We start from the raw sequence: 15,106 nt of genomic DNA on the forward strand, positions 1-15,106 counted from the left end.
TTGGCTGAGGGTGTCACACATGCAGACTGTTTTGTGGAGATCTTGCTCTCTTTAGTCAGAGGTATGACACTTGCCGATTAAAAATGGTGGAGGGGTGACACACATAACGACTCACCGAAACAATCTCTCTCTGATCCCGGTCACGTGGAGCTTGCCAAAATAACAGCATGAGTGAAACTGCAATTGCAAGAGCGCTATTTGGGGCATTTTCAGACCTGTAGCTTGCTTGATTGTTCCGAAACAGGGGCTAAAATAATTACAATGTTGCATTTTCTTCATGGTTCGGTTGGCTTTCACAAGGTTATATTTTAAAATGCACAAAAACTATCAAATGTTCGTCAAGGTTATTTTTATCCGTCATTAGTTGCTTTTGCATTATTTCTGCAGAATGACAGAATCACTATGGATTTTAATCAGCGTTTGTGACGATATGCAGCAGTGTAATAAAAAGTTCCGATCAGCTTATCTTGTCTCTTCGTCTCAGTGACGGAATTATTTAAAAAAACAAAAAACAAAAAAAAAACAGATGTGTTTTCTCAGTGCTTGAAGCCATTAACTCAGCAGTGAGTCCCAATGGTCAAGTGATTAACACCTCCTGCTGAGAGACGCTAATGGGCACTGTCTCCCTCTGCTTGGAAAAATCAGCCAGCTTTATCTAAACTTAATTTGCAATGATTAGAATTCTTTTTTTTTTTTCTCCCAATTTGGAATGCCCAATTCCCAATGCGCTCTAAGTCCTTGGGGTCGCATAGTGATTTGCCTCAGTCCGGGTGGCGGAGGACGAATCCCAGTTGCCTCCGCGTCTGAGACAGTCAACCCACGCATCTTATCACGTCGCTTGCTGAGCGCGTTGCCACGGAGACATAGCGCCTGTGGAGGCTTCACGCCATCCACCGCGGCAACCACGCTCAACTCACCACACACCCCACCGAGAACAAACCACATTATAGGGACCACAAGGAGGTTACCCCATGTGACTCTACCCTCCCTAGAAACTGGGCCAATTTGGTTGCTTAGGAGACCTGGCTGGAGTCACTCAGCATGCCCTGGGATTCGAACTAGCAAACTCCAGGGGTGGTAGCTAGCGTATTTTACCACTAAGCTACCCAGGCCCCGCAATGATTAGAATTCTAATGAATTGAAAAGTCTGCAGAAAGCTATCAAATATAAATTGTGTTCATTTCTCAGATCTAAATAAAAACAATTACCACATCACTAAAGGATATTCATGTGTAAGTCTATTTGTGTGTTCGTATGTATACCAGTAGGTGTAAATGACTTACCATCCTGATACATAGCTCCTTCATAGGCTTTCTCATATTGCAAACCGTGTGGCTGAATGCTGTAGTCACGCATAGCATTATTAAAGAATGTGACAACGATAACATCACCAGTCTCTGCTCTGATGACAGGACCTAAGAGTGTAAGAAGTGATTGAGAAAGTTTATGAATAAAATGGTGAGTCAAAGACATAGCAGTGTTCATAAATATATAAGATACAACAGTGGGGTTCAAAAGTTTGGGTTCGCTTTGAAAATGCTTCTATTTTGCATTATTAATAATAATAATATTTTCAGCATAACAATTCAAGTGAAAAATTAACATGAATTTCATAATTTCTTAAGTTTATGGTATGTCCCCTTTTTAGTTTAATGACAGCATGAACTCAAGCTGGCATGAACTATACAAGTTTGTGCAAAACCTGATGATGATTCCTGTACAATTATCATGAGCATCATGTGGGCTTCATGCTGCTTTTTAATTTAATGACATAAAAGAGAGATGACTGTGTATTGTCAATGTTTGACTTATGGAAGTAAAAGGACTTTACCCAGAATGCCAAGATGCACATCTGAGCCCGCAATGTGTGTCTTGTTGGTAAATGTTCCATCAGTGTATGAAATGTATCTGGCCTTTAAGTATTTTCCACCCAGCTTACCACCATCATGACTGAAATACACTTCAGAGTCACTGCAGGGAGAGAAAGACAAACTCAGAAGCTTTAATTCTATGACATCGTTAACATATTATATCAAATTGAATGTTTTTTTCTTTTTTCTTTTTTCTCAAATTCAAATATTGAAATTTGTCTTAAAAACAAAACAAAAAAATATTTTTTGGGAATTTTTTTTTTTTTTTTTTTTTAAATCAGAGGATGTTTAATTTCAACCAAACAGCCATTGTAGCCAAGTAGCATAAAAGCCTGTTTTTCACAGTTTTTCACTAAATTAACACAAGGAAGAACTAAATTTAATCATTTTAATTTAGATGCACCAACACAACACAATAATAAAGCAAAAAATACAGCGTCACTGCCTTTTTGGAGCCCAGTTGAATTTTATTATAATATAATATGGAATTCGTATTGTTATATTGTGAGGATTATTTGTTTTGTACAATAATACACTGAGCCAAAACATTATGACCACCTGCCTAATATGCAGTTGTTCCTCCGCGTGCAGCAAAAACAGCGCCAACCTACCGAGGCATGGACTCAACAAGACTCCTGATGTTGTCCTGTGTAATAAAGCACCAAGACATTAGCAGATCCTTCAAGTCCTGTAAGTTGTGAGGTGGAGCTGCCTTGGATGGGACTTGTTGGTCCAGCACATCCCATAGATGCTCAATGGGATTGAGATCTAGGGAATTTGGAGGCCAGGGAAACACCTTGACCTCTTCATCATGTTCCTCAAACCATTCCCGAACCGTTTGCAGTGTGGCAGGGCGCACTGGCCTGCTGAAAGAGGCCAATGCCATCAGGGAATACCGTTGCCATGAAGGGGTGTACCTGGTCTGCAACTATATTAATGTAGGTGGCACATGTCAATTTGACAGCCACATGAATGGCCAGACCCAGGGTTTCCCAGCAGAACATTGCCCAGTGTATCACACTCCCTCGACCAGCTTGTCATCTTCCCATAGTGCATCCTGATGCCATCACTTCCCCAGGTAAATGATGTAAAAGAAAATGCGACTCATCGGACCAGGCAACCTTATTCCACTGCTCCAAGGTCCAGTTCCGATGCTAGCGTGCCCTTTGTAGGCGCTTTCGATGGTGGACAGGGGTCATCATGGGAATTCTGACCGGTCTGCGGCTATGCAGCCCCATACGCATCAGGGTGCAATGCACTGTGTGTTGTGACACATTCCTCCCTTAACCATCATTAACATTTTCTGTGACTTGTGCCACAGTAGACCTGTCAGTTCAGATCAGACAGGATAGCCTTCGTTGCCCTCGCACATTGATGAGCCTTGGGCGCCCAACACCCTGTTGCTGGTTTATGGTTTGTTCCTCCTCGGACCAGTCGGTAGGTAATCACCAATTCTGACCAGGAGCACCCCACAAGCCTTGCGGTTTCAGAGATGCTCCAACCTAGTCGTCTGGCCATAACAATTTGGCCTTGTCAGAAGTCGCTCAGGTCTTTACTCCTGCCCATTTCTCTTGCATTCAACACATTGACTACAAGAACTGATTGTTCATTTACCATTTAATATACCCAGACCTTGACATGTGACCTTGTTAGGGGGTGATCATTGTTATACCCTTAACCTGTAAGTGGTCATAATGTTTTGGCTCATCAGTGTATATCATATATATATATATATATATATATATATATATATATATATATATATATATATATATATATATATATATAAAATATCACCCAGCCCTAATTGCCTTTCGACTAACCTTATATCTTAATAGTTTACCCAAAATGAAAATTCTGACAGCCTCAGTAACCATTCGTTTATTCCATCTTTATTATTTCAAACAGTGAAACTGAAAGTGAATGGTGACTGAGGCTTTTTACATCTCCTTTGGTGTTCCACGGAAGAAAGTTGGAATGATACAAGGTTGAGTAAATGACAACAGAATTATAATTTAACTAACAGATCTGTTAGAACGGGCCCAGGTTACCCCAACTCTATATAGACTGTATAAATGGGGATTTAGTCTATTTATTGTATTGTGTATGTGTGTCATGTTTGTGTTTTGTTCTTGTTTTCATGTCTTTTATTTTCAAGTTTAGTTCCTGTTCCTGTCATGTCATTTCCTGTTCCCTCATGTGATCTTGTCATGTGTTTCCTCTGATCATGTGTCTTGTTTTCATTGGTTCATTGTTTGATTACTTTGTTATTAGTCTTGTCTTTTCATTGTATAAAAGTTAATTTAGTCTTGTTATCTTGTTTTTAGTTTAGTCTTGTGATTGGTTGTCTCGTTTACCTGTTACCCATGTCCTTGTATTTAAGCCCTCATGTTTGCCATGGTCTGGTATTGTTAAGTGTAACTTTGTTTTGTTAAGTCTATGTCTATGTCTAGGTCAAGTCTAGTTTTAGTCTAATCAAGTTCATATTTTTGAATAGTTCACATTTGTAGTCAGGGTTTTGGGTTTCCATGTTTTAAAAATAAACTGGGCTCGTCACTTCACCGTCATCTTTGCCAGCATCGTTACAATGTGTCACGCTTATATATATGGGTGTGTGTGTAAATAACAAAATTAAGCTTGAGTTTCCAATTCTTAGTTTTTACCTGTCTGGTTTAGTAAGTGTTGTATTTTCCATGTAGTTCATCTTAGAAGGGGCGTAGTCCCAATACACCTCCTCAGCAGCAATGTAGAAATGTCTCTTAATGCCAGGGACTTCTGTCGGAGAGGCCGTCGACCCACAGCCAGAGACCTCATAGAAACCCTGCATACCTGCTGCTCTCAAAAACAAATAAACAGAGATATAGAGATTCAGATAAAGTTAAATGTAATATAGGAACTAAGAGGAGCTTAAATTATAAACACATTTTCTGTGACCCAATTTCAGACCGTGATACCAGCTGATTTCCTTTAAACAGCTAAAATGTGTAGACATAATGAAACACGTTGCAAGAAAAATAAAACAGGTGTTAGTAAAAAATTAACACTATTACAAGCATCAAAACGACACAGAGCAACTCTTTCCAGACAAAAACATTTAAACAGTTACAGGAACTGTTACTACCTCGTACATGATCGTTGACTTGGCAACTTAACAACCATTTTCCTTTCGTCCTTGGGGTCATTGTCGCGGTGACAAATGAGGCAGGAAACAAACTAAGAACATCTGTGCGGTGCCCACGATCAAGGACGGTGTGCCCATGGAAGTAGGCAGAATGAATGTCCACCTCATTGCCAATGCCGAAGAGATGCCAAGACACAGTATGCCCCACACACAATTTCGGTGCAGGCAAATTACCATAAACATAGCCATTTATTGCTGATGGGGAAGATCAAGAGGAACAAGAGTTGTTAAAGATGGCAAAAGGATATGAGATAACTTAAACTGTACGAGTTTCATATACAATAATTTTACTTATCATTCACATTAAAACTATTAAAAAGGAATATTTCGGGTTCAGTACAAGTTAAGCTCAATAGGCAGCATGTGGCATAATGTTGATCACAAAAATTTCTACATGTCCCTCCATTTCTTTAAAAAAAAGGAAAAATCTGGGTTACAGTGAGACACTTACAATGTAAGCGAATGGGGCCAATTTTTGGAGGGTTTAAAGGCAGAAATATGAAGCTTATAATTTTATAAAAGCACTTACATTAATCCTGTTTCATTTAGTGTATTATTGGGGCAGTAAAGTTGTTTAAATTGTCATTTCTATGGTCATCTTAGGTTTATGGCGTCATGTTGTTACGGCAATGAAAACTTTAACTTTACACAGAAGAGGCAAGTAAACAATTTTATCACAATAAAATCATGTTAATACACATATTGTTTAAGTCTTGCTATACTATTGAAACAGTGAGTATTTGGTTGATTGGCCCTATTCACTTCCATTGTAAGTGCCTCACTATAGACCAGATTTTTACTTTTTATTTTGCCATTCACTTAAGTGAACGATGGACATAAAAAAGAAAACCAAAGCAAAATTTTCGAAATGCTGTTGTTGTAGAGGGGAATAGATACAAAAAGGGTTCTTTCCAACAAAAGCATTGTCAGTGATGTGTAATCAATTTAAAATACATAATAGGTCAGCCTCTTCAAAAATAAAATCATTTGTGGTGTATTTACAAATACACATTCTTCACTGTAACATCTTGATATGAAAGATTACCAAATAAATACAAAAGGTGAGAAGATAAAAGTTTAACCTGGAGACATCATTAGACTTACAGTGCATATAGTTAGACTCTCTGAAGTCCTCATCCACATTTTCAATTAGTTCTTTTGTTGCAGTTGAGTCAGAGCAAAACCTTTCAGCATTCTCCTCCAAATACCAGCTCAAGTTCTCATCCACCACACTAAACATCAGAATGAAATCTTCGTCCACATCAGAGCGCTTCTGACCGGAATTGTCCAAAATGCCTAAGAGAGAGAGAGAGAGAAGGTGAGAAGAGAGATAATTAGAAACAGTGAAATTAGTAGAGTTGCGTGTCTGTGCTTATTACTGCTATGAAATATTCTATGCATGAAAAGTTAGAGGTTGTGTGCGTTTACCTTTCTTGCAGGTGAGCAGAGCTCCTATAAGTCCTGATGCAATATCTTTCGGTGCATCTCCATGTGAATGGTAAATCCAGGTGAGACAGCTAGCATCTCCTTCAGTGGGAGCGTACTCTTGTTTGACCGTCCAGTTGTATGTGTGGGTCTCATTTGGAGGTACTGCATCATCACTCTTATCACGTCCAGAGGTGCCATCTGGATACAATGCTCCTAAAACAGATTAATTTCCTCAACAAGTGACACATAGAAAAGCTAATCCAATTTGATCTACTCTTGGAGTCATAGTGCAATTTGAAAAACTGCAATAGAAATAGGACTTTAAGTGAAAATATTATGGGGAAAAAAGTTCAAAGTACTATGTAGACATACTCTAAATTTTACCAATGCAATGTTTCCTCCCCAGTCCAGGGTTTTTCAGAAATCTTCATGGTTGTAACATAGTATTCAGTAATTGGGATGGGACAATATATCGAATTTCGAAATGTCGCAACCCAAAATAAATCAACAATATCAAAGGTACAAAATTATATTTGCAAGGTTGTTTTCTGTCCATGTGATCATAAATTAAATGACTTGTCAGACATCAAGATCTCCATGATGCTTTTTCTATGCTATTTACAGGGTTTGCACAAGGTCCTTGAAGTGCTGAAAGTGCTTGAATTTAGATTTATTTTTTAAATGGAAGGCCTGGAAAAATCACCTTGTTTCATTAGTGTTTAAAGGTGCTTGAAATTAAAATGGATAATTTCTTCCCTGTAATGTGTGTCCATCAAAGATGAGATCCACACACTTTCATTGAAAACTCTCTTTTCATATACTTTGTTCTTTACACTCAGTTGTTGATCAAAAAGTTAAAATAAACATAAAAATACACATTAGCAAAGGATGCAGTAAAGAAACTTGCGTCTCCTTGTTATTAATGGTATCAAAGGTAACAACTGTTAGTTGGTCAACTGGAACGCTCATATTGGTAGTTTTTTATTAAGACAGGAACAAGAAAACAGTCCAGCGGTGTCAGCTGTTTCTGTGTTTGTCTCTGTCTTGTGTTTCTAGTGGCAGGATCCTGCCACTTTGGTTGGTTGTGTTTATATTTTTGTGGCTGGATACTGACACTAGTGTTGTGTGAGTGCACATGGCTTTGTTGGCTCTTCATTTGCCATGTGCACTTGTGTCTATGCTATCTTAAGTAAAACCATGCCATCTCATTTTCCTTGTTATTAGTTTATCTGTTACACCTGCCTTTCCTCATCACCCTCCTTGTTTGTTTGTATTTAATCTGCCTGTGTTCTCTGTCCTGTGCCAGTTCATTGTGGTTGTATCCCTGTTTAGGTGTCTTGTTCGGTGTGTCTGTTGATTCCGGTTTCCTGAGTTTTTTGCCCTTCTGGGAACTTTTTTTTTTTTTTTTTTGCCTTTTGTTAAATATATGTTGGCTTCCTGCTATTGGGTCCTCACTTCCCTTCACAAACCCTGAAAAATGGCTAAGAATCATTATGGCACTGCAAATTGGTTAGTCAGGAAAACTGTGAATACAAATGAAAGTAAACGCAATGTTAACACTTTTAAATTGTACACATTATTTCAAACAGTGGCAACTCGTATAATTCTTATCAGGGTTTGAAATTAACTTATTGGCTTACCGGCCACTGTGTCTAGTAGTTTCCAAGGTCACTAGCCACTCAGCACTTACACTAGCCAAAATCCCCCGCCTCGCAAAAAAAATATAAAGGCAACTGGAGACTGTAACTGCATGCATTAGTTTGGACATTTAATTTCAACAAGAATTATATTAGTTTAGCAGGACACAAGCCTAATGATTTAAGTCACCTTTAGAATATCTTAACGCAAATATGGCCAGTTAGAACAGGAGTAGGATAGAACAGGAGGAAAATTTGTCTATAATTTTTCCATAATTCATGTAAGTTTTAACCCCTTAATTCTAAATTGTACTTGCCTATATGAAAGTTTACCATTGCTGTAGCATTGTTTAACTGTGGCATTTGTAATAAGGCCATTACCACAGGTGAGACCATGGATGGCTCCATATTACTGTGAATATTAATGTTGATAGACTTTTCTAAAAAAAAAATATATATATATATATATATATATATATTACTCAGTTTACATTCAAAGAGCTTAGCCAATTATAAAACAAGATTCATATAAAAGATTAGCATTTTAGGTTTTTAAGGTACAGTTGCAAAACATAATTTTGTAAGTGTCAGAGAAAGGGTGAAAATAGTCAAGATAAACTAAACTGTTTCAGCACAAGAAACTTTGACTAACATTGTAAGTGGCCCCTTTAAAAAAGCTTGTGATTGCCATAATGTGATTTAATCAATTCATCAATGAAGTCCAGTTTAAACCTACTTGCATAATGAACACATGTATGGGCCCTTACATTGCATATTTCATGAAAGACAAAATATAGACCTATGGAGGGTAATATTTTGTTTAACAACTGCACATCTTATAATAGTTTTTATGCTTATAAAGTGGTGTCGTCAGTGCAAAGTAGTCATTTTTAAAAAGCATTCATAATTGTTTCAGATAATTGCTGTGTGTTGCCCTTTGAACTGCTCAGTGACTGCTCAGATTACCTCTGTAAATCTAGTTGCAGTATAAACACCAAACAGCAAAGTCCACTGAAAATAGTGTCACATAGTCATGCAGTCATCTTGACTGTTAAACTTCCGCAAATGTCCTTGCTTTGATACTAACTAAACAACAACACAGAGAAATATTTTGGGTTAAAATCCAAGTTAAGCTCAATCAAAAGCATTTGTTGCATAATGTTGATTACCACAAAAAATAACTTTGACTCGTTCCTCTTTTTCTTTAAAAAACAAAACAAAAAAAAAACTGGGTTACAGTGACTGTTTACATGCACTTAAGAAAACTGATTATTCCATGTTTTTTTCAGAAAGTGGCATTCTGAAACGTCATGTAAACAAGAACGCCAATTTCCTTCCGTCGCTTAAAGGTGCTGCAAGCGATTTTTTTCATATAAAAGGTATGCAAAAAAATTTCCTACTCCCTGAAAGATATTAATGAAATAAGTGTCCTGAGATATCTCACCGGTCTCTGTGACAGCTCTAGACTCTGTAAACAGCAAATAAATACGTCCGTGGTCCACGGAAAATGACGCTTTTGACATGTCAATAATTTTGCTTGTTCTCATAGTATTGTAGTTGCAGCGAATTATTGAGGCTTACTGCCATTTTTAAGCCATGTTGTTCATCACAGTTGTCTGTTGAGGGTGCTATTTTGCTGCTGTTGTTTTAAACAACTGTTTCTGCAAGATGTCGGGCTCAGTAAAGCTAATTTATTATCTTTAGAGTGCGGGTTTTGGAAAGAGGGGGCATGGCTAATTCAACGGCTCATTCTCGTGGAAGTAGAATGGCTGAAATCGCTTACAGCACCTTAAAGGGATTAAGAGAAAACGGTTTAACACATCCAGGTTTCTCCTTGAGAATGCAGCTTAATGTGGCCATGTAAACACAAGCGGAATTCTGATGGGTGTTTGCGCATGTGCGTGAACACCCTTTTAAGTGAACGTGATTGTTTTGTTAATAAAAAGTGACATTCCTGAGTTGGAATCAACGTCTACCATTTCCTCATTCCTTGAACCTCATTACAGATCCCTGACGTTCAAGTATACTGTATATGGTCGTACATTGAGGGAATCCTGGTGTTTTAAGTAAGAGGGGAATCCCCACTACTGCAGCGCAATTCCGCTGCAGGTTATGATATAAAGTTAAGAAAACAAACACAGCAACAAATCTGGAATATATGGAAATATAGCAAAGCAACAGAGAATAAAATAGTAAAGTCTTCCTCGTATGCCAAGTTTGTGTTTACACAAGCGTCATGGAGAAATTATGATGCTGTGGAGAAAGCTGCTTTCTGACCGAGACGCATGTACACAGGAGTACAGAGTACGCCTCTTATACAGTGCATGTAAACCGCAGTCCCGGTTCTACGGGGATGCTTGAGGGTGCTCAGCACCTTCAAACGAAACTTGGAGCACCCTCAATTGCAGACCAGGGCAAACTACTGCCCGTGGGTTGATTTATCATGAACATTTTTTATTAGATCTTTCATTTATCTGGCTTTGGGGCCTATCATGCATCCACAAGCTTTTAATATGCTCAAGGTTGCCAGATAATATATGCAACACCCCAATCAGAGATTTATACTTGCACAAATTGGAAATATTTTGCCTTATGTCATACTTAATTTATGCAATCTGGCAACTATACATGCTAGTGCACGCGCTTTCTTTCCGCAAAAAAACAAACCAACAACAACTTAGCGCTCAAAAATGCACAGAGGGGACACGCGGGTAAAACCAAGTGGGAGAGGAATATATTTATTCTTTGTGTTATTTGTAAAATGCTGAAGTCCCTCACACCTGTATGTGAATGTTACTCTAGCAATAATCATTTATCAGTGTCATGCAGCCTGTTTTATTCAGTGGTGTGCTGAATGGGGTGCCAAACACTGACAAGACCCACATCATGACCCATGAGCATGTAAACAGGTTGATAATGTTCTGAGAATAAAACAAGTAAACGGGTCCACTTTGCGGCCAACATTAAAATAAGCTTTTAGAATCTCTAAATCTAATCTCTTTCCCGAATATTTTATTTTACTTTTAAACCAGACTCCTGATATAGAGTGTTAAATTGAATACTAAATTACCATTGTATTGAAGTATGGTAAAATAATCAATTAATAATTGTATTCAGCCTTTATTCAGTTTTACTACCACATGATAGAAAATATAGCAGCAAAACTTCAAGCAATCGCAGAATGGTCCCATCAGTCTGTGTACACTTCAGAAAATTGTGCATCATTCATTGAGTGCATGTCTGGGCTTAAAAGATAAAACTCTGCAGAACTTTTTATCTTCTCTGTTCCATGTTCTACTCGATGGCTGATGTGGCCCCAGTACCAAAATAATTGCACACCCCTGCTCAATTGAATATGTAAGACAAATACTGTAAATTGGCAAGCAGATTTTCTTGAATACCAGCAAACACACACAAAAATCCTTGCATATTGTGAATGCACAAAATGCTGCATCAAAACTTATAAACGTGTATGATTTTGCACATCAGTATGTCCTAATCCGCAAGCGCAGAATTTTGCTGTCATTTTCAGTGACAGATCATGGGGAAAAAAACTCAGAAGCAATAAATGTTTTGTACATTAAAAAAAAAAAAAACTTTTCTTGACATTGTTTAAGTAGCATTTAAACATGATTTAATCTATTAAGAAATGTGTAATTATGATACATCTCCACTTTATACAGAGCACCCCCACTATTTTCAGAAGCACCCTCAGTGATTTTGATCTGGAATCAGGCCTGGTAAACCGGAACGCTGCCTTTTCGCAATACGCCGCTTTCTGTTGTCCATGTAAACGTAGTCACTGAGGCACTTACAATGGAAGTGAATGGAGCCAATTTTTTTGAGGGTTTAAAGGCAGAAATGTGAAGCTTATAATTTTATTAAAGCACTTACATTTATTCTTCTGTTAAAACATGCATATTATTTAACATGTAAAGTTGTTTAAATCATTGTTCTTATGGTCATTTATGGCGATGAAGTTTTGGATATAACTTTACACAGAAAAGGATAGTAAAATCATGTTGACATGAATATTGTTTACATCTTGTGGCTATACTATTGAAACAGTATTTTAATGTTTATGGATTGATCCCATCGACTTCCATTGTAAGTGCCTCACTGTAACCCAGATTTTGCTTTTTTTTTTTTTTGTAAAGAAAAGGAGAGACAAGTCAAAATAGATTTTTGTGGTAATCAACATTAAGCCACAAATGCTGTCGATTGAACTTTTCAATCAAATTATTTTTTTGGTTTTCAGGGACTATGCATGCATGAGACATAATTTATCAAACATTTTTTTTTTTATAAAACAACACTTATTACAACACAACTCATAGCATTTTTAACTACACATTCTCACAGTAACTATTCTTGGTTAATTCAGAGTCATGGCGAAATTTAATGACTTGCGGTTCAGTTAATGAGTATAAGCTTCAACTGATTCATTAGTTTTTTGATTCACTGATAAGAACCGGCTCATAAGAGTAATTTGTTGGGAAATCAGACTACAGTGGTCACACTGTACAGTATGTTACGGGCAGGAACTTTTTAGGGCTGGATGAAGACTCCTTAGTGTCCCGAGAACACACTGTTATTGTGCAGCTTTAAAATGCACTTTGCTTTCCAATGAAAGTGAATAGCTGGGGCCAGAAAAGTTAGTCTGTATGACTCATGTGCTATGTTCCATGATTTCTAAAGTCATAGAACAGCTTTATGAAAGGAACTGACTGAAATTGCAGATGTCAGTTGTCAGCCACTACCTGTTACCTATATTATAAGCGATTCTGAATAAGAAGCATACAGCACAAACAAAGATGTATGCAATTACATATTCAAAGAAATTCTTTATTCTCCATGATTCATGACATGAGCCGTATGTGACAGTAGCAGGAGAGGGGGATGTGGGGTTTGGCAGTAGCAGGGATACATCTTTCTGTAACGGGTCATTTTTCAAAAATAAATACATTTAAGTTGTTTAATGATTTCAGTAACGTATTTAACGTGTATTATTCAAGCTCTTTTTAAGCACCTTTTGGTAAAAATAGACTATTTTCAAGGTTCTCCAGTACTTCAATTTAAAAAAGCTAAATTCAAGTACTTGAAGCACCTGCTAAATACTGCAAAGATGACACTTTACTGCAGATAAGAGTGAGGTTTTGTTTATTGCGCTGTTAATGGATGTGAGAGAATGCACTCAAAATGCATATAGGGAAGAGAAGGGGTGAGGAGGGGAAAGAAAAAGAGAAAGTATCTCTTACCCTCTGAATCCTTCTCATAGAACACTCCATGTGGGTGGAGAGAATAAGGCCTGCTTGCGAAATTCTTCAGATGGACCACCATGACATCATTAACTTCAGCCCGTAAAATGGGTCCAAGAAAGCCGAGCCAGGCAGGTTTAGGGATCTCTGTGGTGTAAGAGTCATCTGTGTACTGCCTGTACACAGCCTTTTTGTAAACACTTCCTATTCGAGTAGGGCCACTTGACAGATACACAGATGCATGTCTGTTGAAGGGCAAGGGAAGGATTTAGAAAAAAAAGGGGAAGCAAATGAGTCACGTGGCTTAAATGTTGATCCACCACACAACGGCTACTTTTATAATTACTTGATACTGAATAGGCTATAATTTAAGTGCAGGTTATACACACACTATCCTATTTATGGTAGCTAACACTTTAAAATGAGTTAACAACATGAACTAACAATGAACATACTTTTACAACATTTATTAATCTGGGTTAATGTTCATTTCAACACATTCTAACACATTTTTAAAACCAGTATATAGTTGTAGACTACTGAAATTAGTTAATGCACTATGAACTAACATCAACTAAAAATGAACAATTGTATTTTTATTAACTAACATTAAAAAAGACTCATAAATATGTTGTTCATTGTTACAGTAGTTCATGATACCTAATGCATTTACTAATGTTACCAAATCTAACCTTATTATAAAGTGCTACTCTATTTATGAATGTAAATACAGTTGACGATTATGAGCAGATACTTGTCTTTCTACTAAAACAAACAAACAAACAAACTAACTCACTTGTCTTGATCAATGCTTCTGTTATTAATAAGGTTTTGCTTGCTGGGTGCATAGTTCCAGACTTCTTCTGTTATTGCTATATAATAAATTCTCACGACGCATTCGGCCTGACGCAGTGCAATCGCGGTTATAAGAAGAGCGCACAGCACGGGCGGCTCCATAGCGCATAAACGCAGAAAAAAGACCGGTAAAACGATGATCAGCGGAGTCGGACAGGCACACCCGTAAACACGGTTAAAATACTACCGTGGATATTTTCTTGACACTGAAACTAAAATTGCTAATGTGAGAGAGATCCACGCAAACAACTGTTCCCATCCAGAATCGAAACCAAAAGCTCAGGAAAGAGCCCTTAACAACATAAGCCTGCGCTAAAGAACCGGGACTGCAACTCCGTTTGCTTTCATTACAACAGAGTGAACCATTAAACAATACACGAGCACACAATGACGCTGCGTTGTGAAAGCCATTCGCTTATCGGCGCGGCTTTCAGAAGCTCGACTGGACCATTAACCCATTTCCTTATATGAATTACACTGGACTGAAACACTTTTCATTATAGTTTTCGTGTCACACATATTACATGGAAATATAAGTGAATAGGCCTAATAATATATTATTGTAGCGAATCAAAAGAGTTGCACTTGTGTTTTGGGGGGTGGAGCATGGTAAAGTACCTCGCTCTTCTGACCGGGATTGTGGGAGTCGGGTAGTTAACGCGGTTCTATCAATACTTCCAGGAACAGTTTCTGTTTTGGTCACAGCGCTTCAGTTGCGCAAATAATAAACTTTTAAAACGTTTCTTGAGACTCCTGTGTGATGTTTTTTGAACAGCTACAATATTGATTTTGTAATGTTTTAAAATACAATTAATATTACAATTAGAGTTAATTTCTGATCATTTTGAAATTAATCATATATATATATATATATAT

General features: G+C 37.5%; 1 protein-coding gene across 3 annotated transcripts in view; it reads right to left on the reverse strand.

Moving 5' to 3' along the window:
• hephl1a (hephaestin-like 1a) overlaps positions 1–14,759 on the reverse strand; it is a 31,487-nt gene extending 16,728 nt beyond the window's left edge. The window contains exons 1-8 of one of the 3 annotated variants that reach the window (XM_051665629.1): positions 14,172–14,759; positions 13,376–13,620; positions 6,481–6,693; positions 6,157–6,348; positions 4,993–5,247; positions 4,535–4,703; positions 1,832–1,971; positions 1,284–1,415 (exon numbers count right to left, since the gene is read on the reverse strand). In XM_051665629.1, coding sequence (XP_051521589.1) covers positions 1,284–1,415; positions 1,832–1,971; positions 4,535–4,703; positions 4,993–5,247; positions 6,157–6,348; positions 6,481–6,693; positions 13,376–13,620; positions 14,172–14,332 — 1,507 coding nt within the window. In that variant the 5' untranslated portion in view covers positions 14,333–14,759. The remainder of the gene's footprint in view (positions 1–1,283; positions 1,416–1,831; positions 1,972–4,534; positions 4,704–4,992; positions 5,248–6,156; positions 6,349–6,480; positions 6,694–13,375; positions 13,621–14,171) is intronic. The other 2 variants (XM_051665628.1, XM_051665630.1) reach the window with 2 other exon arrangements.
• Positions 14,760–15,106: the final 347 nt, after the last annotated feature.

This window comes from Myxocyprinus asiaticus, chromosome 31, assembly GCF_019703515.2.
Source record: "Myxocyprinus asiaticus isolate MX2 ecotype Aquarium Trade chromosome 31, UBuf_Myxa_2, whole genome shotgun sequence".
In the NCBI taxonomy this organism is placed as follows: domain Eukaryota; kingdom Metazoa; phylum Chordata; class Actinopteri; order Cypriniformes; family Catostomidae; genus Myxocyprinus; species Myxocyprinus asiaticus.